The sequence below is a fragment of the Setaria viridis genome, chromosome 5 (assembly GCF_005286985.2).
Source record: "Setaria viridis chromosome 5, Setaria_viridis_v4.0, whole genome shotgun sequence".
Taxonomy (NCBI): domain Eukaryota; kingdom Viridiplantae; phylum Streptophyta; class Magnoliopsida; order Poales; family Poaceae; genus Setaria; species Setaria viridis.
This window is the reverse complement of record NC_048267.2, coordinates 41,859,162-41,881,986: the sequence shown is the minus strand read 5'-3', so window position 1 is coordinate 41,881,986 and position 22,825 is coordinate 41,859,162. Positions and strand designations below refer to the sequence as shown.

The window sequence follows — 22,825 nt, the reverse complement described above, 5'->3', positions numbered from 1 at the left end:
AAACCATGAGAGGCAGACGAATCGATTCGAGTTCTTTAACCATGCATGGTGAACCTAACCTCACGACATCCGCGCACCACCGAGGGTCGCTTCCTGTGTCGGCCTTCCCCATCAATTCCCTAATCCGTGTCGGGTCCACTTCCTTTGGTGCAAGGTTCCACAGACCCGGCCTCTGCCGTTCTGTAATCACACTTGCCACCATGTGCGGCCGCAGGGGAACTTCGTTCCAAGGACAGTGGAGCGACCGCTCACGTCTAGGTTCAATCAGGTACTAGACTTCCCCATCCCATATTGAGTATGAGGATAGTACTTTCAAACACTTGATCACGAACACCACCACTGCCGGGCCTTAACAGGTTCAATAAACGGACGGGCGATCAACCGACCACCAAAGAGTTAACCATAACCCTGCCCCGTCCATTGTCCTTATAGTTGCAACAGAAGAAAACAACCAACTCTTATAACTCGCGAGTGACAGGAAATCACTCGACTTTTACCGATTCAATTTAAGCATAGCAACTACTCGGCCCAACAAACTAGTGTTCAGATCAAAGGAACTATGTCATGCATCTATGGTTGCAGACAACTCCTATACGTAAATGCACAATCATGAGAAGGAAGGCATGTGCAAGTTTAGAAATTTGGGGGTTCATGCTCCGGGGCTTGCCTTCAAGTGGAGGGGAGGAGAACTGGTTTTCAGCTGGGGCTGCTTCGGCTTCTGGAAGTGGCAGCTCTACTACAGCTCCGTCTTCGGGCGTCGGGTGTAGCTCGTAGACGCCGTCAGCGAGATGTAACTCTACACGAATGCAATGCAGGAGTTAGTGTTTAGACGGTTATTTCAACAACACTTGCAGTTTAAGCTCGGACACTTGTAGCAAGGCTACAGAAAAGGTGGGGAAGTTTACTTTAGTTGGTGGAGAGCAAGATAAAAGGGTCGGATGGGAATAGACTTGTGATCTGACCCTTAAACTTTAAGGGATAACTGTGTTCGGGGTCCTCAGACTTAACGCAGAGAAATCCCAATCTTTTACACAGATACCCTCGGATCAAGGAAAAGGATACAGCCGAGTCATCGGGCGAGGCGGATAAGGGTCGGCTAAACAGACAGGGTCGGGCGAGACGGAAAAATGGGTCGGGCGAACCGGAAAGGGGTCGGCAGCTTACCTTCGGTTTATAGGTGAAGCTTGGGGTCGGGAAGGAACAGACTCGGGTGGAAAGACTCAAGCGCTAAGGCTTGGGCGGCGGCGAGGTTAGAGGGTGCTCCGGCGGCGGCGGAGCTTCTTGTGGGCAACAAGGAAGCTCTAGCACAGCGCGAAGGAGCAGACGACTGGGTGGATTGGGGGAAGCGGGTCTAAGCGAAGAAGGGAACTTTTCGAGATTTCAGCGGAAGTGCTCAGGTGCGCTCAGAGTAGGGGCGGCGAAACAGCAAAGGCGAAGGAACTCCGGTGGAACTCTGGCATTCCCTTTTATAGCGGCGCGGAAGAGAGAGATTTCGAGTAGCACGAAGACCGGGAAGAAAAAGATGGAGTGCGCTGCCATGGCGGCGATTGAGCGGCGGAACAGGACCTTGGAGATAGAGTCTTCGGCCATTGGGCACTGGAGACAAGGCGGCGCAGGCGCGGTTTTGCCGGGGTTTAGATTTGGCGGAGACGGGCGTCGTCGAGCGGCGGATTTGATTGGTGTGACCGGGAGAAAGGCGCTACAAGCAAGGTTGCAACAGGCGAAGTGACAGGGCGAACGGCGTCGCGGGCAAGCGCGAAACGGCGGCATTGCCGGAGCACGTCACTGGTGGGGCGAGAAAAGGAGTTGTTGCTGCCGGAGTCAGGGTTGGCGAGGGAGGAATCGTCGCGTAGCGAGTTCGTGGGCGGCGCGACTGTGGAGAGGCGGAAAAGTCGGAGGTCATCGGGGCTTGCAGCCGGGGATCCGGCGAGATGATGGGCGCGAGTCGTGAGGCAGTCTGACGCAGCAGCGGCAAAGCTCTACCACGGCGGCGACGGGGCACCATGGCGTGGCCGGCGAGGGCGCGAGCGAGACGAGGCGAGGCAGAAAGGGTTGCAGAGGGGCTTCCGCTGGGATTGGGGAGGAGGGCGCGTGGATCCATCCTGTCGCAGCCGGCAACTGGGCGAAGCGGCGGGCATCGGAGAGATCAAGCCACGCGGCGGAGAAGCTCTGAAGCGGGCGCATGCTGCTCGGGCACGTCTGCCTCGGGATATGTGTTGATATTCATGCAGTGTTGTTGCAAAACAAAAGGCATTCGAAGTTGATGGTGTAAGCACCAATGTCGTATTAGAAAAAAAAAGTTAAATTGAGTTTGTTGTGCTGCTCAACCATTGCAATCAACTTTCTCATGTTGGTACATTATACATTCTATATAGTCATGGTTTCTAAGGTTTGAAATATGTCAAAATTGATGCTACATATATTCTTTCACACTAGAAAAAACGACGACGAGAAGATGAATCAAACTTGTGCTCTTTCCTATTGCCATATAATAATTGTAATAAATACATAATATCTGCATACTTAATGTCTGCCTTACCTGTAATATTACAGAAGGAAATCCGCGTCGTTTACAGATATTGGGTGCACTCTGCTCCATTCAAACGTAAAATCTTTCTTGAAAATCCTAATGAATCTCCCCTGCACCAGGTGGGAAACAATTCACGAGTCCAGAGAAGGCACGAAGAAATTTCCTAAAGATCTTTCAAAAAAAATTTCCTAGACGGCTGGACCAGCCGTATATCTCATGTACAGTAATACACGCTATCCAGGCTTGGAGGAATACAGCCTCATGCCTAGCTGCTTTAGCGTGTGTTTGGTTTTGGATCAAGTGGAATGGGTTGAATTCATCCTACTTTTGTAAGTTGGATTCAACCCATCTCGTATTTGGATGAGAGGAATGGATTCTTTCCAGTCTTTTGTTTGGTTGAAGGGTCTGAAAGGGATGAAATGGATGCTATTTTAACATCGATAGCAACGGGTCCCACTTGTCAGCTGCGGGGCCCATCTGTCATCCTCTTTTCTTTTTTTACCTCACCCTGTCTTCTTCCTCAGCTGATGTCGCCCCGACTATGCCGCCGCCGCCCTTGTGCCTCCCCACCACGTCGGCTCGCTCCTCCACGCCGCACCGCCCTGCTGCACCGCCCTGCTCCTCCCTGCGCGCCCGCGCCATCGGCTGCCTTCTCCCTGACGCCGCGCTCGACGCGTGCCAGCCGATTGGAGCGGTGGAGCGGCTCGCTTGCACCCACCCCTAGCGTTGTGAGATGGCGTGACGGGGGAGCGAACTGGGTCAGGGTGGTCCGATCGTTTTGGGTGGACCATTCCAATTCGCATCTATAAGCTATATTTCCTATTGGGGACGAACCCAACTCACTATATTTTAAACCAAACACCATGCTGTACCCACTACATTTTAAACCAAACGCCATGCAAAGGCCGATTGGAGCGGTGGAGCGGCTCGCTTGCACCCACCCCTAGCGTTGTGAGATGGCGTGACGGGGGAGCGAACTGGGTCGGGATGGTCCGATCGTTTTGGGTGGACCATTCCAATTCGCATCTATGAGCTATATTTCCTATTGGGGACAACCCAACTCACTATATTTTAAACCAAACACCATGCTGTACCCACTACATTTTAAACCAAACGCCATACAAATTGGATCTGACCTAACCCAACCCACTACATTTTAAACTAAACACCATGCAAATTGGATCCAACCTAACCTAACCGAACCGACTTGAACCCTCGAACAAACGCACCCTTAAATCCCGGTCATTCACGTGGGTTCGGGAGGGCGTCGATAGCCCTCACCTCCCCCAAACTCCCATACCACCGCGCGCACACACGCATGGCCGCCACCGCCGCCACCACACCCTCCTCCCCTCTCCTCCGCCGCGCCGCTGCGGCGCCGACCACCGGCCACCACTACCAGCTCAGGTGCTCTGCCAAGCCGTCCCCGCTCGAGCTGCGGCACTGCGCCGCGCGCCTCGCCCCGGCGCGGGCCCTGTTCCCGGACCGCGTCACGCCGTTCTCCTTCGACGCGGACGGCGATGACCACCCCCGCGAGGAGTGCGGCGTGTTCGGTGTCATCGGCGACCCGGACGCGTCGTCGCTGTGCTACCTCGGCCTGCAGAAGCTGCAGCACCGCGGGGAGGAGGGCGCGGGCATCGCCGCCTCGGACGCCGATGGCAAGCTCAAATCGGTGACGGGGCTCGGGCTCGTCGGGGACGTCTTCGGCGACCCGACGCGCCTCGCCAAGCTCCCCGGCAACGCCGCCATCGGGCACGTGCGCTACTCCACGGCCGGCGCCTCCTCGATGCGCAACGTGCAGCCGTTCCTCGCCGCGTACAGGTTCGGGCAGCTCGCCGTGGCGCACAACGGCAACCTCGTGAACTACCAGGCGCTGCGCAACAAGCTGGAGGCGCAGGGCTCCATCTTCAACACCTCGTCGGACACGGAGGTCATCCTGCACCTCATCGCCACCTCGCTCTCCCGCCCGCTGCTCTCGCGCATCTGCGACGCCTGCGAGCGCCTCGCCGGCGCGTACTCGCTGCTGTTCCTGACGGCCGACAAGCTCTTCGCCGTGCGCGACCCGTTCGGCTTCCGCCCCCTGGTGATGGGGCGCCGCCCCAACGGCGCCATCGTGTTCGCGTCGGAGACCTGCGCGCTCGACCTCATCGACGCCGCCTACGAGCGCGAGGTGGCGCCCGGGGAGGTGGTGGTCGTGGACCGCCGCGACATGTCAGTGTCCTATGCCTGCCTCGTCCCGCACCGCCCCCGCAAGTCGTGCGTCTTCGAGCACATCTACTTCGCCCTTCCCAACTCCGTCGTGTTTGGGCACGCCGTCCACGAGCGCCGCAGCGCATACGGCCGCGCGCTCGCCGAGGAGTCCCCGGCTCCGACCGCGGACGTCGTCATCCCTGTGCCGGACTCGGGGTTCTACGCCGCGCTCGGCTTCGCGCAGGCGTCGGGTCTCGAATTCCAGCAGGGCCTTATCCGTTGGCACTACAGCGGCCGCAGCTTTATCCAACCGTCGCAAGCAATCCGCGACCTCGCGGTCAAGCTCAAGCTCGCGCCCGTGCGCGGCGTCATTACCGGCAAGAGCGTGGTCGTTGTCGACGATTCGCTCGTGCGCGGTACCACCTCGAGCAAGATTGTGCGCCTGCTCCGCGACGCCGGCGCGCGCGAGGTGCACATGCGCATCGCGAGCCCCCCGGTCATCGGCTCCTGCCTGTACGGCATCGACACGCCGAGCGAGGGCGAGCTGATATCCAACAGGATGGACCTCGAGGGCGTGCGGAGGACGATTGGCTGCGACTCGCTCGCCTTCCTCTCTCTCGACAAGCTCCACAGCATCTACGGTGATGAAGCGCATGAGCTCTGTGACGCCTGCTTCTCTAGGAACTACCCAGTGCTGCCCACTGTGCCAGAGCCGGTGCCGGAGCTGGTGTCAGCCTTCGAAGACTAACAAGAAAGGGAGTGGTTCTATACTCTGCATGCTTACTATAGAATGTAGACTCAATTTTGGGCCTGGCATTTTTTACCTTTGCAAATTGCAATTGCATTCATCCATCTGAATTTTGAGGTTAAAAGCTTTAGACATTGATCAAACCGCTACTACGAGTTTGATCCACTCTTATTGTATTGCTATGATGATGACGATGGATAACAAGAAAATTGTCTCAGTGGCATAGGGTTAAAGAACTACCTTTTTGGCAATTCAGGTTTAATATGATGCTATTTTGGGTTCGCTTCAGAGTCAGCTCTCACCTTGCTGCTTCTTGACGTAGTTGCATAAAGTTTCATCTGTTGTTGAATACTAACAATTGACATGTTATGCTTGTGGAATTCAATTTTGATCATCAGTTTTACAGCATAATACCTATCATCTATTTTACTTATGCTCAGTAGCTAGATGAATCCTTTGACTGTGATGTAAGCGATACTTCTCCAGGTACAAAAATTGAAATATTTGGGGGGAGTTCTTCTACTTTCCTTGTCTTGGTATCTGATGTTCTGTTGCTCTAGATTGGCTAACAGATTATTTTTCAGAATGTTGGTATGAATTAGTTGCAAGCTTTGCAATGCTTCTCTAGAATCAAAGGTTTAACTGACCTGTCCATAAAAAATGTTGACCGCGTACGTCCTTGCTGAATTGGAGATCGAATAGTATCTGCTAATTACTTATTTGACAACTTTGTTAATGTGCCAAGTCAAGCATGAAAGTTCCGGGAATCTTACTGCTCTAGCACTAGAAGCATGATAGCCTGCAGATTGCAGTCAAGCCTGTGACTGTAAATGTCATACTAGCTGCCTGTCTTTCGACAACAGTTTGTTTAGATTTTGATTTGCATTCAAGAAGGCAGTCAAAGCCTCAGAGGTAAGCCGAACATCACGACGTTGACAGGATTCTTGTTTTATGGTTATTAATCATGTCCAAAACAAACGCTCTTTCGACAGGGGTTGCTGCTTGAGCTCATCTGTAGCATATATGTTGACTCAAATCCACTTTTCTGTTGGAGTGCTTGCATTTGACATCTTCAAATTTGGTCCTTGAAATCTTTGCCTTACTCTGATACCATCCTCTGTTTTGATCGAGACGTGTGCTGCTTTCCTGATGATGGTCATCTTTCTATGGTTTCTCTGAATCAGTCTTATTTATGTGAAGGTGTAACCCATGTCTAGTGAACTTGAGCTATCAGTAGCAGTGTGATGTTATCGATGATGTTCTTGTGAAGTACTCTTTCCGAGGCCATGGCTAAAGGCTAACATCCAGGTCTGGTCTTGTGGATATGCTCTGATCCCGGTCTCTATTTCAATCGAGACATTTGCTGCTTTCCGGATAATTGTCATATTCGCAGCGTTTCACTGAATGGCTGAATCGGTCTGGTTTTATGTGAACGTGAGCTATCAGCTTCTGTGAGGTGATTTTATCCACGGTCTCCTTTCTGAAGTACTCTTCCAAAGGTCAACTGGCCAAAGCTGAGCTAAACTGCAGGACACAAGTTTTTTAAATGGTCAGGAGAGACTCGCCTGTTCCAGTCTTCCAGAGGATGAGATATGGATGATGGCATCGGGTGACCTGTGAGGCTTCGTTCGCCTTCTTTCGGCAGAGAATATATCTTGTTTTTTCCAGTTACAGGAAAGACATAAAAGTACGTAACCAGCAGGATAGAGAAGCATTTGTACCTTCGCATTGCACTGAGCATAATCTTTCGGTGATCCCGGTTTATCTGTCAACTGTACTTGTACGGTTGTACCACGCATTTTTGTATTGCGCTTTGTATGGGAGAACTCTGAGCTGAGACCTACTTCTTCTTGGCTTCTTGCTGCGCTTTGGCTCATAGTATGTGTGACGCCGCTAGAGCTGATGGTCAGATAACAACATCCATGATCCATGGCTCCATGCTCGTCCTGACTCCTAGATTACGCCTGCGAGTTATTGGCAGCCTAAATCGCGGTTTGTTACGGGTGCCAATATCTTCTATGGTTTTCCTTGACCATGCGGAGCAGCTGAAGTTAGTTGCCGCAGAACGAGCTGCCTTGATCTAATTTTGTTGCTAATATTATATTGTTAATTTGGCAAAACAGTATAGTATCTCCTCCATTTTGATGCGGAGACCTGCAATTTTTTCAGCACCGTGCTACGTCAATACCAATCTTGAGGCTAGCAGGCTCCAGCCAGAATCCATGACGGGGAGCACTATGGAGTAGCCATTGAACTGTACGTTAAAAACTTGTCTGAAGGCAATACGCGTACTGTGCTGCTGAGCCAACACAGGGAGATTTTGAGAAAGTTGTGAGGCAATTGCCAAATCTCCCAGGTTTTTACCCCGTCCGTCGGCCGTCTTTCAGCATCAGAGTGTCGTGTTGCGTCGCATTCCATCTCTATCTTTGCGGTCTCCGCCCGGCTTTTTCTCCCAGGGACCAGCGACTTTTTTTGACCCGCAGGGGAAGGGAATTTCTCGGGCGCGCTCTCGACGGACGACTGAAAGAAAGCCTATTCGGTCCCGGCCATCAGTGCTGCTTTCCGCAATGTGGCACGCGGGCCAAGGGAAGGCCGGCCGACACCGCCGGGCGCCGGTGCCCAGTAGAGAGAATGATGCCGTGTGCCGTGCCCGGCGGCGTATCATGCTTTCTTTCGCGCCGGCGGGCCCTACCGGGCCACAAGAGCGGAGTGGCGACGCACTGATGGTGCCGTGCGGACCCGGACCACATGATTTCCTGCTTTTCGTTGATGCCGTGGTTGCCGGCTAGCAGAAGGTGAAGCCAGGAACCCGAGAGGGTATCTGTACGTCGCGACAAGAGTACAGGGCAGTCGCTTTTCGTTTTTGTGAAGAAAGGTTCTTAGTGACCGACTTGAAATTTAGTCCGAATTCGCATGAATCCTATGTTGCTGCCACATAATGTGGGGTTTGGCAAATTCCTTGGCTCAAATTACAGGAAACTAACCCGAACCCTCTGAAAACAGTTCCAAGAAAAGGTAGGGACGCTCAACAAGAGTCACGAAAAGAGACGCAAAGGAACCCAATTCCTCCCCCCATCGGCCCATCCTCCTCCCCTCATTTGATCACACACCCCACCAAAGCACACGAGACAAGCACACCCTCCCCATTCCCAACGGCAAGCCAAGCAGGGGGGCCACGAGCCAACGACACGGCGAGGAAAGCAAAGCTCCCCCGCCCCGGCCGGCCGCCCCCATCCACGATCCATCTCTGATCACCGTTCCCCTCCCGTCGCGTCGCGCGATTCGATCCGGTTCCGTTCCTCCGCCCCGTTCCGTCCCGCTGCGGCTGCCGCCCCGGAGGCCAGGGACCCCAGCGACCTCCAAAGGCTGCGGCCGTCGCAGTCCCATCGATTCCGCCCGCGCCCGCTTTCCCACCCCTCGAAGCCGAATCCGATGGTTCCACCCGTTGACCGCCTCCGCCATCGGAGGCCGCGCCGCCTCCTCCTCCTCCCCGCCTTCCTCGGCCCGCGCGCCCGCCTCCTCGCCCCGACCCTATAGATACCGCCCGCGCATCCCCCATGGCGGTCGGCGGCGACGACGACACCATGGAGCGGGACTTCGCAGCCAGGCTGCGCCTCGCGCATTCGCCATCCCCTGCCCCGCCTCCCGCCACCGCCGCGGCCGTCGCTTCCTCCTCCCCGACCGCCGCAGGGGGGATCGCCTTCCGCGCGCCGCAGGAGCAGTTCACCGCCGCCGACTTCGAGCTCGGCAAGATCTACGGCGTTGGCTCCTACTCCAAGGTTTGGTTCCATGCTGCTACCCACTAAACCGCCTGCGCCATGCGCCGTGTGGATCGTGGGAATTGCGGTTACTCTTACTCATCGAGGTGGGGGTGCGAAATGGCAGGTGGTGCGGGCCAAGAAGAAGGACACGGGCAACGTCTACGCGCTCAAGATCATGGACAAGAAGTTCATCACCAAGGAGAACAAGATCTCCTACGTCAAGATGGAGCGCATCGTGCTCGACCAGCTCGATCACCCGGGCGTCATCAGGCTCTTCTTCACCTTCCAGGACACATACTCCCTCTGTCAGTGCCTTATACTGATCTAATTAGCTGCCAGAGCGTTGCAAAGAGCTACTAATTCAGTAATGCCGTGTCTCTTTTGGCATGTAGACATGGCGCTTGAGTCATGCGAAGGAGGGGAGTTGTTCGATCAGATTATTCGGGTTAGTGTCAGCTGCTCATAATGTGGTTCATTCATGTTCTGTCATTTCTCCTTATGTTTCGAGATCATTTGCAGAAAGGCCGGCTGTCTGAGGACGAGGCACGGTTTTATGCTGCTGAAATTGTTGATATATTGGAGTATTTGCACAGTGTTGGCCTAATTCATCGGGATGTCAAGGTTCGAAAATCAGAATGGTGTTGCCTGTGAAACTTAATGTCCGTTCATACCTGACAAATACCACATTACTCTTTCAGCCAGAAAATTTACTGCTTACTTCTGATGGGCACATAAAGATTGCTGATTTTGGTAGTGTCAAGCCTACACGGGATACTCCAATTAAAGTCCTCCCAAATTCAACTAGTAAGAAAAAATAAATGCTGCATTGATTTGTCACAGAATTCAGAGTGTTCCGTTTGTTAATTCTTGTTTTCCCTGCATTTATGTACAGATGAAAGGGCCTGTACATTCGTTGGAACAGCCGCATATGTACCACCTGAAGTCCTGAACTCTGCCCCAGCAACCTTTGGGTGAGTGAACAACTTAGAACTTACGTCTGATAAACATGCAACAAACACTTACTGTTGGAATAATTGTTTTCTTTACTGTTGGATAATTGTTTTCTTTTACTACTCCCTCCGTCCCACAAAGACTGTTCGTTTAGAAAATTTTAGACAAGATAGTAGTAATGCTAAAAGTTCAAAGTACCTCTAATAACTCTTCTTAATCGGATGAATTACCGAGTAGAATTAATTATGCATGCATCGGACCTATTAGCCTTTCTTAACATCAATGGTGGGAGTAAATGATCGATTCGTTAACTGGGCCAGAAGGTATTATGAAGGCCTTTGTTAGATTGTCTGAAGTTATATGAACACAATTTGTGGGACAAGTTTTGAAGGCTAAATGAACAGTCTTTGTGGGACGGAGGGAGTATACTTCTTCATAGATGCATGTTATGTCTGTATTCTGTGTGAGTTATTTAATGCATTAATCAGGATCAGAATTACACGCTTGTTGACTAGAGTACTAGACTAGATACATAAAATATTCGCACTGCATTATCGTTACTGGCAGCACGAAACTAAATGGCATGTGTAAAATGCTGAAGACTGTGAAGGTCTGAGTGCTCACATTGCTAGATAAGTTCATTGTCAAATAAATGGATGCATGCTGTGAAACTGCACTTTGTGGTGATATGGTCATAGCTTCATACATATTTGTCTTATAAACTTCTTGACAGAAATGACTTGTGGGCATTGGGGTGCACACTGTACCAAATGCTTTCTGGCTCTTCACCATTTAAAGATGCCAGTGAGTGGTTGATTTTCCAGAGAATCATTGCAAGGGACATCAAATTCCCTGAGTATTTTTCAGATGAAGCAAGAGATCTTATTGACAAGTTGCTGGTATGTAGAAATACTCATTACTTGTATAGATTTCGTGCACAAGTTCCTCCTTTATTCTTCATGTAGATACAATGCTGTTTTTATTATATAAATACTGCAAACAAAAACTCCCGATGTGTTTCCAGTGGAAATAGCAGGTCCATTATGCCAATAAAGCGTGTCCAAACCCCCACCAGCTACCTGCTTTGAGACAAAATAGGGATTCTTTTCCCTGTGTGGACTGTACTGCGAAACTTGTAAAAGAAAGGATTGGTTTTGAAAAAAAAATCAGGATTTTAATAAATAATAAAGTAGCCTAGCCAAGCTTAGTGAGGAGTTTTTTTAAAAAAAAAATTGTTAAGGGGTCGGGGTGGTAGACTGCTAGAATATGTCAGTCAGCCATTCTGGAAAACCCCATTGGCTGTCCAAATGCAAGCGTGATGACTTTGCATAATAAATTTGCACTGTTTCCTATATTTATCTTATTATAACATGCAGGATGTTGATCCAAGCAAAAGGCCAGGTGCGGGACCTGATGGTTATTCTTCATTGAAGAAGCATCCTTTCTTCAGAGGTATTGACTGGAAGAACCTGAGGAAGACACGACCACCAAAGCTCGCGATTGACCCAAATGTATTTTTTACATATGTCAATTAAATCGGTTAATTTATTCTGGCCTTCATCTTCCTGACAATATCCCAATTCAGGCAAGTGAAGATGAGGATAGCCAGGATTCCAATTGGTTATCACACATGGGAGGTACCACAGTTAACCAACAGTCAAACACTGTTAGTAATAATGGTGTTGCATCATCATCTGAAGTTCGCTCTCATATATCAAAATTAGCTTCCATCGACTCCTTCGACTCAAAATGGTAAATGTCGAATATCATGAAATTGATTATACCTTACACGAGTATGGAAGGAAAAATTAAAATAAAATATACAGTGGATATGGTGGACATCATACTCACAGTTTTTTTTTCTTTCTACGAGCAAGTAATCCATGTTGATCATATTCCTCAAACAATGTGGCAGGCAAGAATTCCTGGACCCTGGTGAGTCCGTAGTCTTGATATCAAAGCTGAAGAAGATTAATAAGCTAGCAAACAAGAAGGTCCAGCTGATCCTCACTGATAAACCTCAATTGATCTGTGTTGACCCTTCAAAAATGGTGGCCAAGGGGAACATTATTTGGTCTGATGACCCAAGTGAACTTAATGTTCAAGTAACAAATTCATCACATTTTAGAATATGCACGGTACTCATCTAAATCGCCACTACTTCTTTAGTATATACTGGGATTTGCATACCTATCACACCTAATTGAGTTCTCTTACAGCCAAAAAAGGTTTCAACATTTGAGGACGCAAAACAGCGTGCCTGGCAATGGAAAAAGGCAATTGAAGACCTACAACGCTGCCAAAAGTATTGATTCTCAATTCAAATCAGGTTTCTAAAACCTCAAATTAGGCATTGTTAATACATCACATCCTTTTCACTTGGAGGAACGTGAGGGGGCTTGTTTCTCCTGCTGTTCTGCTCCTGCGCCTGGCTGCAAGGAAGTTGTTACTCGCTAATTGGCATGTTGATGATGCCCCTATGAATTTTCCAGTTTCTGTCTACACTTACATACAGGGCACAATTTTGTTTGTTGTTTTTGTGTCTGTCGCAGCAGATAGCATGAAATGGCTGCGCCCAGAAATATTAACACAGGAAACTATTTCATTGAAATGACTTCAGCAGTGCTGCCCACGGTTCATTGTCTAGATTGTCTTTCTGTTCTAGTGCATCTACATATTTATGATGTCATTATTTGATTCTGCAAGTTACTGACTGTTATGCTCACAACTGTAGCATCACCTATTTTGTCCACAGCATAGAGTTGCAGATGGTACTGTAGGCTGCCTTCGTTTCCATAGCTTTGTAAATACACAATACATTGATTGAGATCTGAATTACTATTGGACAATTGTACCCATCAGGGCCTGTTTGCAGAGCATGACGGTTTAGACAACAAGTTAATGCTGACACTAGTTCACAACATAAAGCAGACATCCATCTTTATCATTATATAGCAAAGATTGTGGTGATTGAGGTCAACTAGTGTTTGAAGTCATCGGATGCCATGCGATGCCCAATTTCTTCTGTATCCAAGCAGATGTAACCGTAACCCATCCTCAGATGACCCTAAATTGATGTCTATATATGAAGAAGGCCTATAGCCATTTCTATGCACTTGGATGCGCATCTCATGCACTGTCATAGTACCAAAATAGTACCCTTCTTATGCACATAGACTTGTGCACAGTAAACATAAGCAGCCAGGGCAAAAGCACTGAGCAGTGCGAGAGACCAGTAGAATTAATCGAGATGGGCTCGGTTAAGATTGTTGGAGAACCAGCTTCCTGATGCAGTGCTACTTTGTCACCTTGTCGAAGGCAAATACAAGAAAACTGCTGATGAAGCTCCCGACTCCGGCTATGCTCTAGGCACATGCTGCGTAAACTATCAGGAACTTGGCCGTAGAAGAATTCCTGCAATCCAACGACTGCAAACGAATCAGATAACCCAACAAGAATGTACTGAGGTGCCACCCACAAGATGCCCACAGGAATAACAGCTTCAGGTTCATCTAACAAGCCATAATCTCTTGCTATCTTGAGCCGCCTCGTTTCCACGAGCGCAGCAACGACCACCATGATGATCGAGATCGCCAACCCAATGCCGATCCCTGCAAAACTTTTATACCAGAAGGGTTCGTCCTAGCTATGGGAACGACCCATAGCCTACTTGTCACATTTATACCAAAAGCTTGCATTGGTTTCAAACTCCCAATTTCTGAACAACTGATAGTAAACTCACCTCGAACGCCAGGATGCAATGCAACCTCGCATCCATGCGGCAAGAAGTTTGGTAGCCTGTCCGAACAGGTTCCCGTCAGTCTGAAAGGATAGAAGCGTTACGTCTTGGGCTCTTGGCCCCAATGCAGAAAACAGAGGGCCATGGCCACGCATGGGATCCCAAATCCAAGCTGCCAGCTGATGCTCTCCTGAACGTAGCACCGAGACGGTAATGGCGTTCCAGCCATACGCGGCGACGAACCACCAGTTGAAGGAGCTCCTCGAGGCCAAACTCAATTGTATTCCTGTGATGGAGATTCGATTGCTCACCCTTGACCAGGGGATGACTAGGGACGAGGGCCCTATCAGCAGACCCCTGGTAACTTGTTTTGATGCGGTGGCCACTGGCCCATCCCTCCTCCTCACGCATCGGGACCTTGGGAGGGTGGAGCTGAGCATTTGATTGCTCCAACGCCTCAAGGTGCGATGTGAGCTTGCCGACCATCCGGGACAGCTCAGTCCACCGCGGTGTCGACGGTGAGGCACCACTTGTTGACGCCGTCGATCATGTCGATGATGATGTCCAGCTTCTTACTGATGTCCTTGATCTCCGCCTCTACCCCCGCCATCCTCGTAGTCAGGGTAGGAGCCTTCGTCCCTTTCACCAGATCGAGTGGATCTCCGCTGCCACATGCCTCCAGAACGAGTCGGATCAGAGAGAGAGACAAAGAGACCTAGGGAATCGACTGAATCTGATACCAAATATCACGTATATAATCTAGATGAGCAGGAAATTGAAGGTAGAGTGAGACTTTGGGGTAGAATTCGGCTGAACCCCGATTAAGGATTCGAGCACGAACAGAAACCTTGAGGGTTTAGGATTCTAGTACATGTGTTTTCATCTCTGTTACGCTCCCCCTCAGTCTCACCAGTACATAAAGGAAATTACATGGGCTCAGCCCACTGTCATATCGTTTCATAGGTCCAGCTTCTTTGTGGGCTTCTTGGTTCTCTTTCCCCGGCCCAGCTCCTCATTTCCTTCTTATGGCGTGGTCACAGTCTGGCTTGTGACACTCCATCGCACGAACCTGGAGCCCAGAGAGATGATTTTGAGCAGCACATTGTAATCCCAATTCTGAATACTTTAAACGCAACATTCTGCAGCAAGTTTAGCAAGACATCCTGCCACAGGCATCCTCCAAATTTAAAAATTCTGGCTCGCCAACTACGGGGATTGTCCAGGATCTGGAAATGTTAAAAGGCATCGCTCACTGACTGAATCCTGCCTACAATGGTTGTCTACTTCACTGCTTAAAGGTGCTTGAGATACCTGTACAATCAGTGCGTTGATGCTGATGCTGCTGCAGTAGCGAACCGCTCCGCCACCTCCTCTTCTGCAATCAAACACAGCAGCGAGGTCCGCACCAAACTTCAGTACGTCACGATCCCGTCCTTCAAACACAATGTTTCTGCAGCAGGTAAGACAGCGCCACGGCATCCTCAAATTTGAAATGCCGTCTCGCGAAAGATTGGCCAGAATCGGCAAATGTTATCAAAATGAATGAAATGCTGAACATAATTGTTCTCAACAAACACGAGAAAACACAAGAATTTCCTGCTCAGCCGTCGGTGCCTTCCATTGAAACGTTTGCTCATAGCAATTTCACCACCAATCATTATATCATCATAGCTGGGGCATAACAATATTCAGCTCAAAATAGAGAGACGTGAAAAAAAAAAGTACAACATCAGTGTTGATGACGGCAAGTATTCCCCCAAGGTAGGCACTGTACGACAACAAACCAAGCTGCAAACCATCTCCAGGCTGATAGCCTTTGCAGAACTTCCAAGAAACCTGCCATGAGGACTGAGAGTTATCCACATGCACTGTTGATTTAGTGAATAATGACTCACATCAGAGTAGTACAACTTAAGCATGGCAAGTGGTACATTATACAGGAACAACAAAGATCATATCCAAAAAAATTACAACATATTCTAGTACATAATATACTTTTAGCTATGTCTTAAAACTATTATACAGCTATGCTATTTTATATGAACTGATCTTCACAACCCGTCATTTGTCTAGTCAGCCAGGGCTTCTCTATGCTTGTGCCTTGAGCACGTGAGCTTGAGATGGCTTGCAGATTCTGTGCAGAGAGGAGAAGAATGTGCAGGCATACATGCAATGGAAAGGGTAAGGACGACTATGAAGACGTTGCTCAGGCATATTTTATGGTATTGACAGACAATCACTGTACCAAAAGCCCCTGTCCCTTTTTCTTGTGGGCATATACCTGCGAAAAGTATAGGTACGCAGCCAAACCAAAAACATTGAGCACAGCCAAAAGCCAATAGAAGTAATCAAGGTGCCCTCGATTTAGATTGTTAGAGAACCAACTGTCTCCTCCTCTACTGGTCACCTTGTCAATTGCATACACAAGAAAGCTGCTGATGAAGCTCCCGATTCCAAAGATGCTCAAGTATAAAGCAAGGCCTAAACTGCGCAAACCATCTGGTACTTGATCATAGAAGAATTCTTGCAAGCCAACCATTGTGAACACATCCGCCAAGCCAGACAGAATGAATTGAGGGACAATCCACCAGACGCTCATAGGGATTGTGACATCAGGTTTGTCCACTAGGCCATAGTCTCTTGCTATCCTGAGCCTTCTCATCTCCACAAGGGCTGCAACAATCATCAGAATCACAGAAACAACCATCCCAATTCCAATACGTTGCAATGTTGTGATACCACAAGTGTTCTTCGAGTATTTCTTCACTAGTGGATTGAGGATGCGGTCATATATAGGAACAAAGATGACAATTGACACATTGATCAAGCTTTGAAGGGTAGCAGCTGGTACCTGTAAGGTACCTATCCACCTATCTAGTGTACTTGCTTGCTTAGTGAAGAGTGTCATCCATTGGGCAAAGACAACTGCATAGATCAGGCAGGTCGCCCCTACTGGGAGCAATTTAAGCACTGCAACAGCATTGTCAGAAAATAATTTGGTTTCTGCTTTGTACTTGTCTCCCTTGGATGGCGATGCTGTTGCACAGTGAGAATCATCAGGTGATCTGCATGCCCAGAAGAAAAAAAACAATGAAGGTCATAATTTGGAGAGAAAGATCTCACTAGCGGTTCGAAAACAGACTTACTTTGCAGACCATGATGTGCACCAGCATCGAATCCATGCAAGAAGTGATTTACCAATATGTCCAAACAGCCCTCCGCTACTCATTGGAGGATAGAAGCGATACTTCTTCGTACCAAGCCAGAAAATTGTAAGAGAAACAGCCATGGCAATGCAAGGGATACCGAACCCAAACTGCCAGCTTATGTTATCTTGAATGTAATTCAAGATTGAAACTGTGACAATATTGGATCCATAAGCCCCAAAGTACCACCAATTGAAGAAAGAGCTCCTTGAGGCACATTCTTCAGGGTCATTCTCATCAAATTGGTCAGCCCCAAATGCTTGGACGCATGGTTTGTGGCCACCTTGAGCACAGGCCACCACGTAAAGTGACACATAGAAGAAAGCTAAATGAATACTCATCCAGGATACTGAAGAATCCACATTGTCTCCAAATTCTGATGGTTGTTGTGGCACAAAAGTTGATGATAGGGTGAGCATGCCCAGTCCCTGAAAGTACCCTTCAGCAACAGTTGCATATAATCCAGCAAACTGAATCTCATTTCTGTAAAAGTGATGCACAGCATGTCGATTGGTAATTTTTCCCAGGCTCTTTGAAGACTACATCAAGCACAAATTAAACAAACCAAACATTTGTCTATGCCTCTATGGTTGTTTGACGAGATTTTGTGCAAATCTTTCAAATATATTAACCCGTGAACTACATATTTTGATATGGGTCACATTTGCTATCTCCAAGCAAGAAAGGAAAAGAAACAAGAAAAGAAAAGGAAACGTGCAATTAAGCTAGTAAGCTTATGGCCACTCACGTCGTACATGATGAGAAGCTAATAACACACGTATGCATGCATGGTTCCAAACGCAGGTGGCTCAAACTGAATACGGTGGGACAACCAATTAAGTACACATGACAGCCAGTATTAAGGGCGTCTAGTACGTGAACAAAATCAAGATGCAGTACTTCCATACTTCAGAGTATTATACGTAAAGGAGGCGGACTGCCTTGGTCCACTGGCCAGCCAGCTGCCTTACTCTGATACGAGAGCCCCACCCTTCAGGGAGCTCAGTCTCATCACGCGCGCGTCCAGGCAACCTCATCGGCCAAGCAAACAAGCCCCAACAGCACAGTACAAGCTCGCTGCCGGGCCACACCCGTCATCCACACCACGCCATCCCCAGCGCCGGGATGCCGGGCTGCCACCATGCCGGAGCTCGCATCTGCATCGAGACCGCCATCATCCGCGTCAAGCACTACCCGAATCGCCTGCGAGCCAACAAGGACGACGCGGGTCTACCACGAGGCTGGCAGAAAAGCGGCACCAAGACGACAAATATGGCGCTGTCTACGACGTCGACACCATGAGGCTGCTGAGACGAGAACGGCGCCAAGACGATGACGACGCCGGGTGGCCGGAGACGACAAGAAGGCGCTGCCGACAATGACGACGCCAAGCGACCGGACATGACAAGAAGGCGCTACCGACAATGATGAGAACGGCGCCAAGACAATGACCACACTGCGAGGCTGCCGGGCTGTCGAAGGACAACACCACCTCACTGAGTTGCTGTACTTCTCTGCCTTGCGGAGTTCTCTATGGCGGCCATGTTGCTAACGGCGACCTCGGCAACCAAGCCGCCAGCGTCCGATGAAGCCGAGCTATGCCAGAGACGACAAGGCCATCACCAGGATCACCGGCAACTGTACGCACGACGCCACCAAGCTGCAATTGCCGGCAAGTGGAGGACGGCTCCTGGACGAGCGTCGCCGAGCACAATTGGAGGGCCAGTAGGTTCATGCGCTCGTGCTGAGTGTTGTACACGCTCGTGCATGTGCAGGCTGCTAGCAAGCATACAAGGATCAGTACTTGAAGACATCACGTCCAAGTGCCTAGCTAGCTCTGATCCACTACTAACGGCTAGTCCTCGAGGAGCCCCCCGTGAGCCACTTTAGTACCGGGTGGAGGCCTCCACCCGGTACTAAAGGGATACCTCCCCTCACGCGTCAGCCCCCTTCTCTCTCTTACCCCACGCTCACCCTCCTCCCCACACTTATCCACTCGTTCCCCTCATCCAGCCTCTCACCCGCGCCTCTCTCTCTTCTTCTACCCGCCAAATTCCCTCTCTCTCCCCAGCTAAATCCCCTCCCTCTCCCCCGCATAGATCCCATCGCCGCCCCTCCCGTCGCCGCCCCTCTCCTCCCCCCTCCGCTCGCCCCTCACCTCTTACATGTGGCGAGGAGCGGCGGCAGGGCAGGGAGCGGCGGAGGCAAGAAGGAAGGGCGTGGCGAGGTGGTAGAGCGTCGGCAGGGTTTGGTGGCGCAAGGAGTGGCGGAGCTCCGGCGGGAGGGCGCGGCGGTGGAGCGTCGGCAGGCGTGGCGGAGCAAGGAGCGTGTGGATCTTGGAGTAGCGGCCACCTCTCCCTCAAATCCAGCGGCAGCAGCAACCGGCGGGGGTGGCTGAGCAGTGCAAGTACGCCGCCTCCCTTCCTCCCTCTCTCTAGTATGGGGCTCAGGTGTTGTGCGGCCAAGGCTCCGGGGCTCGGGCGGATGGCGGCGGGGTGCGGATGGTGCTCTAGCGCTCGGGCGGACGGCGGCAGGGTGCGACCGGGGCTCCGGTCAACGGATTTCTTTTTTATTTTTTAATACCCCTTTAGTATCGGTTATTTGACCCAGTACTAAAGGTCCCCCCTTTAGTACCGAAATAGCAATACCAGTTGCACAACCGGTACTAAAGGGGGGTTTGGACCCGATACTGAAGGCGCATTCCCTAGCAATGCCCGTGCCCATGCGGTTCTCTTTCAGCTCCATCCTGACTTGAAGACCACAACAACGACAAGGCTGCTGATCGCGACTCAGCGGCTATCTCGACCTCGAAGATCAAGCTACCACGACATCAACAAGGCGGACAATGCGGGAGGGTGAAGTCGATGTCCCAGCTGGACGACACAATCCAATGGGCCGGTGAGGCCTTCTTCAACAACTTCTACCTCGACAATGCTGCCAGAGCGTCCACGACGGTTCAGCTACACGTCTTCCTCATGCATGCTCTTCAACAACAACCAACTACACCGCCGTTCGCGACCGACGAGGCCGGATGGCACGGGCGGGCAAAGTTGATGCTCCAGCTGCGTACACCGGCTCATGGACACCGACGAGGCCATGGATGACGCCAACGCCCACATCTACACCACCACCACCATCATGTATGGAGAACGTGAAGCAAAGACTGAAGACGATGACCAAAGCAGCAGAATCGAGGTGCTTTGCAAGCTAGGCTTGCGGAGGTAATTAACCAAGAGCCTTCTGAGGCCCTGGGAACTAGAAGACCACATCGCCTATGTCGGATCCGCCCAATGGCAGGCAATGGAGCGCACATCTGTAAGAGGGAACCTCTATTTGTATTTTTGCTAAATATGAATAAAATATGTGTTCCCTACTTTTTCTTTTGTGTACTTAGTACACTAGCACGCCCGCACTTCTCTTTTCCCAAGTAGAGAAAATCTTAGTATTTTTCTCTCCAAACAATGGTGATGTTTTACATGACGTGATTGTTCAAAATATCAGAAAGTTTAGTAATTTGATCCCAATCATTTGGCTCGGGGGCAAATTTTATTCAGTGAAGTTTACCATCCATTCAAGAGCCAGCAGTTGGACAGAATTAACTGTTGATAGTTAAATGGAAATTATAGGATTGAAGCCCACAAGTTCTCTTATCTGAACAAGCTACATGCAGTCAAAGAGTACATGGAGCGAGTGGTGAATGAACTGAAAAGATAGTTTGTTGAAGAAAAAATAAACTGACAAGATCAATGGAGTTATGGAACTACATAAACTCTGTCGAGGATCCAAAGGTTAGCTCCAGAAGGGCAATTCTTAGCAAAAGTTCAACAGATTGTGTTCTTATTCCATTTTTAGAATCATTGGTCATATTCCATTTTTAGAAACATTGTTGTTATTCCATTTAGAATCATTGTTCTTATTCCATTTTTAGAAATTGTTCTTATTCCATTAGTAAGAAGCATTTGATGAATTGTGAAACAAATTCCAGCGGGAACATGGATAACTCCAGTATTAGGTGCATGCTAATTCATTACAGCTGCCTGAAGCGTAGTGCCTATTGCAGGTCAGCTGAGATATGAGGAAATTGTATACAGCCTGTAGCAGCTGAGATGTTAGAAGGGAATCTAAGATGCACAGAGCATACCAGGATGTAGAGGAGGGAGGCGCTGATGATAGCGCGGTATCGGCCGAGCCATGAGTCAGCGACGGCGGCGCCGAGCAGCGGCAGCATGAGCGCGGCGCCGATCCACGCGTTGATGGCCGCGGCGGCCGACGCCGTGGACTGCCCAAGCGGACCGGTGAGGTAGGAAATCAGGTTCCCCGAGATGCCGGCGAACGCGAACCGCTCCGAGATCTCCACCCCTGTGGCACACCACCGACGACGGCAGGCGGGTCAGATGGGGCAAGAGAGACGACGATGGCCCTGTTTACTTGCTGGGTACCGATGATGAAGACGGCGGCGGGCCACCGGCCGGTGGTGAGGCGGGAGGCCGGCCGGCCGACGTGGTCCAGGGCGGTCGCCGGCTGCGGAAGGAGGATCTCCACCGCGGCGTCCATGATGGGCGGTCCCACTCCCACTCCCTCCTCGCCTCCCGGCTCCTGCTCGCCAGTCGTCAGTGGTCTCGTTGAAAACGGAAAGGGCTTGCGGTTTTGATACGGATGAGGTTAACGGGGTGCTTGGTTCTCCGAATTCCAGCCACGTCGAGTCGAATGTTTAGACAGTAATTAGCACTATTAAATTTTAACAGACTAATTACAAAACCAATTGCACAGATGTAGATTAATTTGTGAGACGAATCTATAAAGTCTAATTAATCCATGATTTGACAATATGATGCTACAGTAACCATTTGTTAATGATTGATTAATTAGGCTTAATAGATTTGTTTCATGAATTAATCGATCTGTGTGTAATTAGTTTTATAATTAGCTCATGTTTTAGTTCTTATAATTAGCATCCGAATATTCGATATGACACAAACTAAACTTTAGTCCATGGAACCAAACACCCCCTAACGCGCCGCAGGTCTTGCATATGCCTTCTAGTTCGTACAGGCCGACAGTGTCATTTATTGCCCAATTTACTTTGTTTGCCTATTATTTATTTATTGACACGTGACCTTATCAATTGAAGGAAGGAGCAGCATTCAAGTTGGTAGGAGGACGTCGCTTTCGGTGATGATGTCATCAGCAGAAAATGATTTTACTTCATTTAAATGACCATTACTCTCACACTGAGTGTCCGTTTTTAAATATGTTTGTACCACTTTATCCAATAAGATCTACAAAACAGGATCCATATTTGTTAGGTTTTGAAGCTGTTTTACGTAACTCGCAACTTATAGTAATTGTATAGTAGCAATTTATGTACAAAGGGTGTGATAACTTATGTATCAAATATATATATATATATATATATATATATACTATGAGATACCTTTTATAAATATGGTGTAATAACGTATGCACAGGTGATATATCAAATTTACATAGAGATTATGTCAACCAACATATGTAAAGAATTGTGTAACAAGTTACGTGAAGATAGTATAACAATTTATGTAGTACATGCCTGATAGTAAATTATGTGGAGATAATGATGTTGCAGCAATTTATGTACATAATTTGTTGAGAGGTTTACTACTATGTATTTAATATAAGTTGCTAGTAAATAAAAATATTTCAAACTGTATGCATCATGGA

The 22,825-nt window shown here is 49.4% G+C and overlaps 3 protein-coding genes across 3 annotated transcripts; 2 read left to right on the top strand and 1 right to left on the bottom strand.

The window, feature by feature from the left end:
• The first annotated feature begins 3,758 nt into the window (after positions 1-3,758).
• On the top strand, positions 3,759-5,756 carry LOC117857680 (amidophosphoribosyltransferase, chloroplastic). Its single transcript, XM_034740481.2, has one exon. The coding sequence runs from the start codon at positions 3,849-3,851 to the stop codon at positions 5,466-5,468; it is 1,620 nt and encodes a 539-aa protein (XP_034596372.1). The 5' UTR covers positions 3,759-3,848; the 3' UTR covers positions 5,469-5,756.
• Positions 5,757-8,588: 2,832 nt separating this feature from the next.
• LOC117857682 (3-phosphoinositide-dependent protein kinase 2) lies at positions 8,589-12,826 on the top strand. The gene is made up of 11 exons (XM_034740483.2): positions 8,589-9,247; positions 9,354-9,534; positions 9,622-9,674; positions 9,749-9,850; positions 9,928-10,033; positions 10,122-10,200; positions 10,914-11,079; positions 11,557-11,691; positions 11,766-11,932; positions 12,096-12,318; positions 12,400-12,826. Exons 1-11 carry the CDS (start codon positions 9,026-9,028, stop codon positions 12,490-12,492), a joined length of 1,527 nt encoding a protein of 508 aa, XP_034596374.1. The 5' UTR covers positions 8,589-9,025; the 3' UTR covers positions 12,493-12,826.
• A 2,948-nt stretch (positions 12,827-15,774) lies between these two features.
• LOC117857683 (protein NRT1/ PTR FAMILY 5.10) lies at positions 15,775-21,755 on the bottom strand. The gene is made up of 4 exons (XM_072293840.1): positions 21,565-21,755; positions 21,267-21,484; positions 17,066-17,553; positions 15,775-16,984 (listed from the first exon to the last, which is right to left on the bottom strand). Exons 1-4 carry the CDS (start codon positions 21,677-21,679, stop codon positions 16,156-16,158), a joined length of 1,650 nt encoding a protein of 549 aa, XP_072149941.1. The 5' UTR covers positions 21,680-21,755; the 3' UTR covers positions 15,775-16,155.
• Between the last annotated feature and the right edge of the window lie 1,070 nt (positions 21,756-22,825).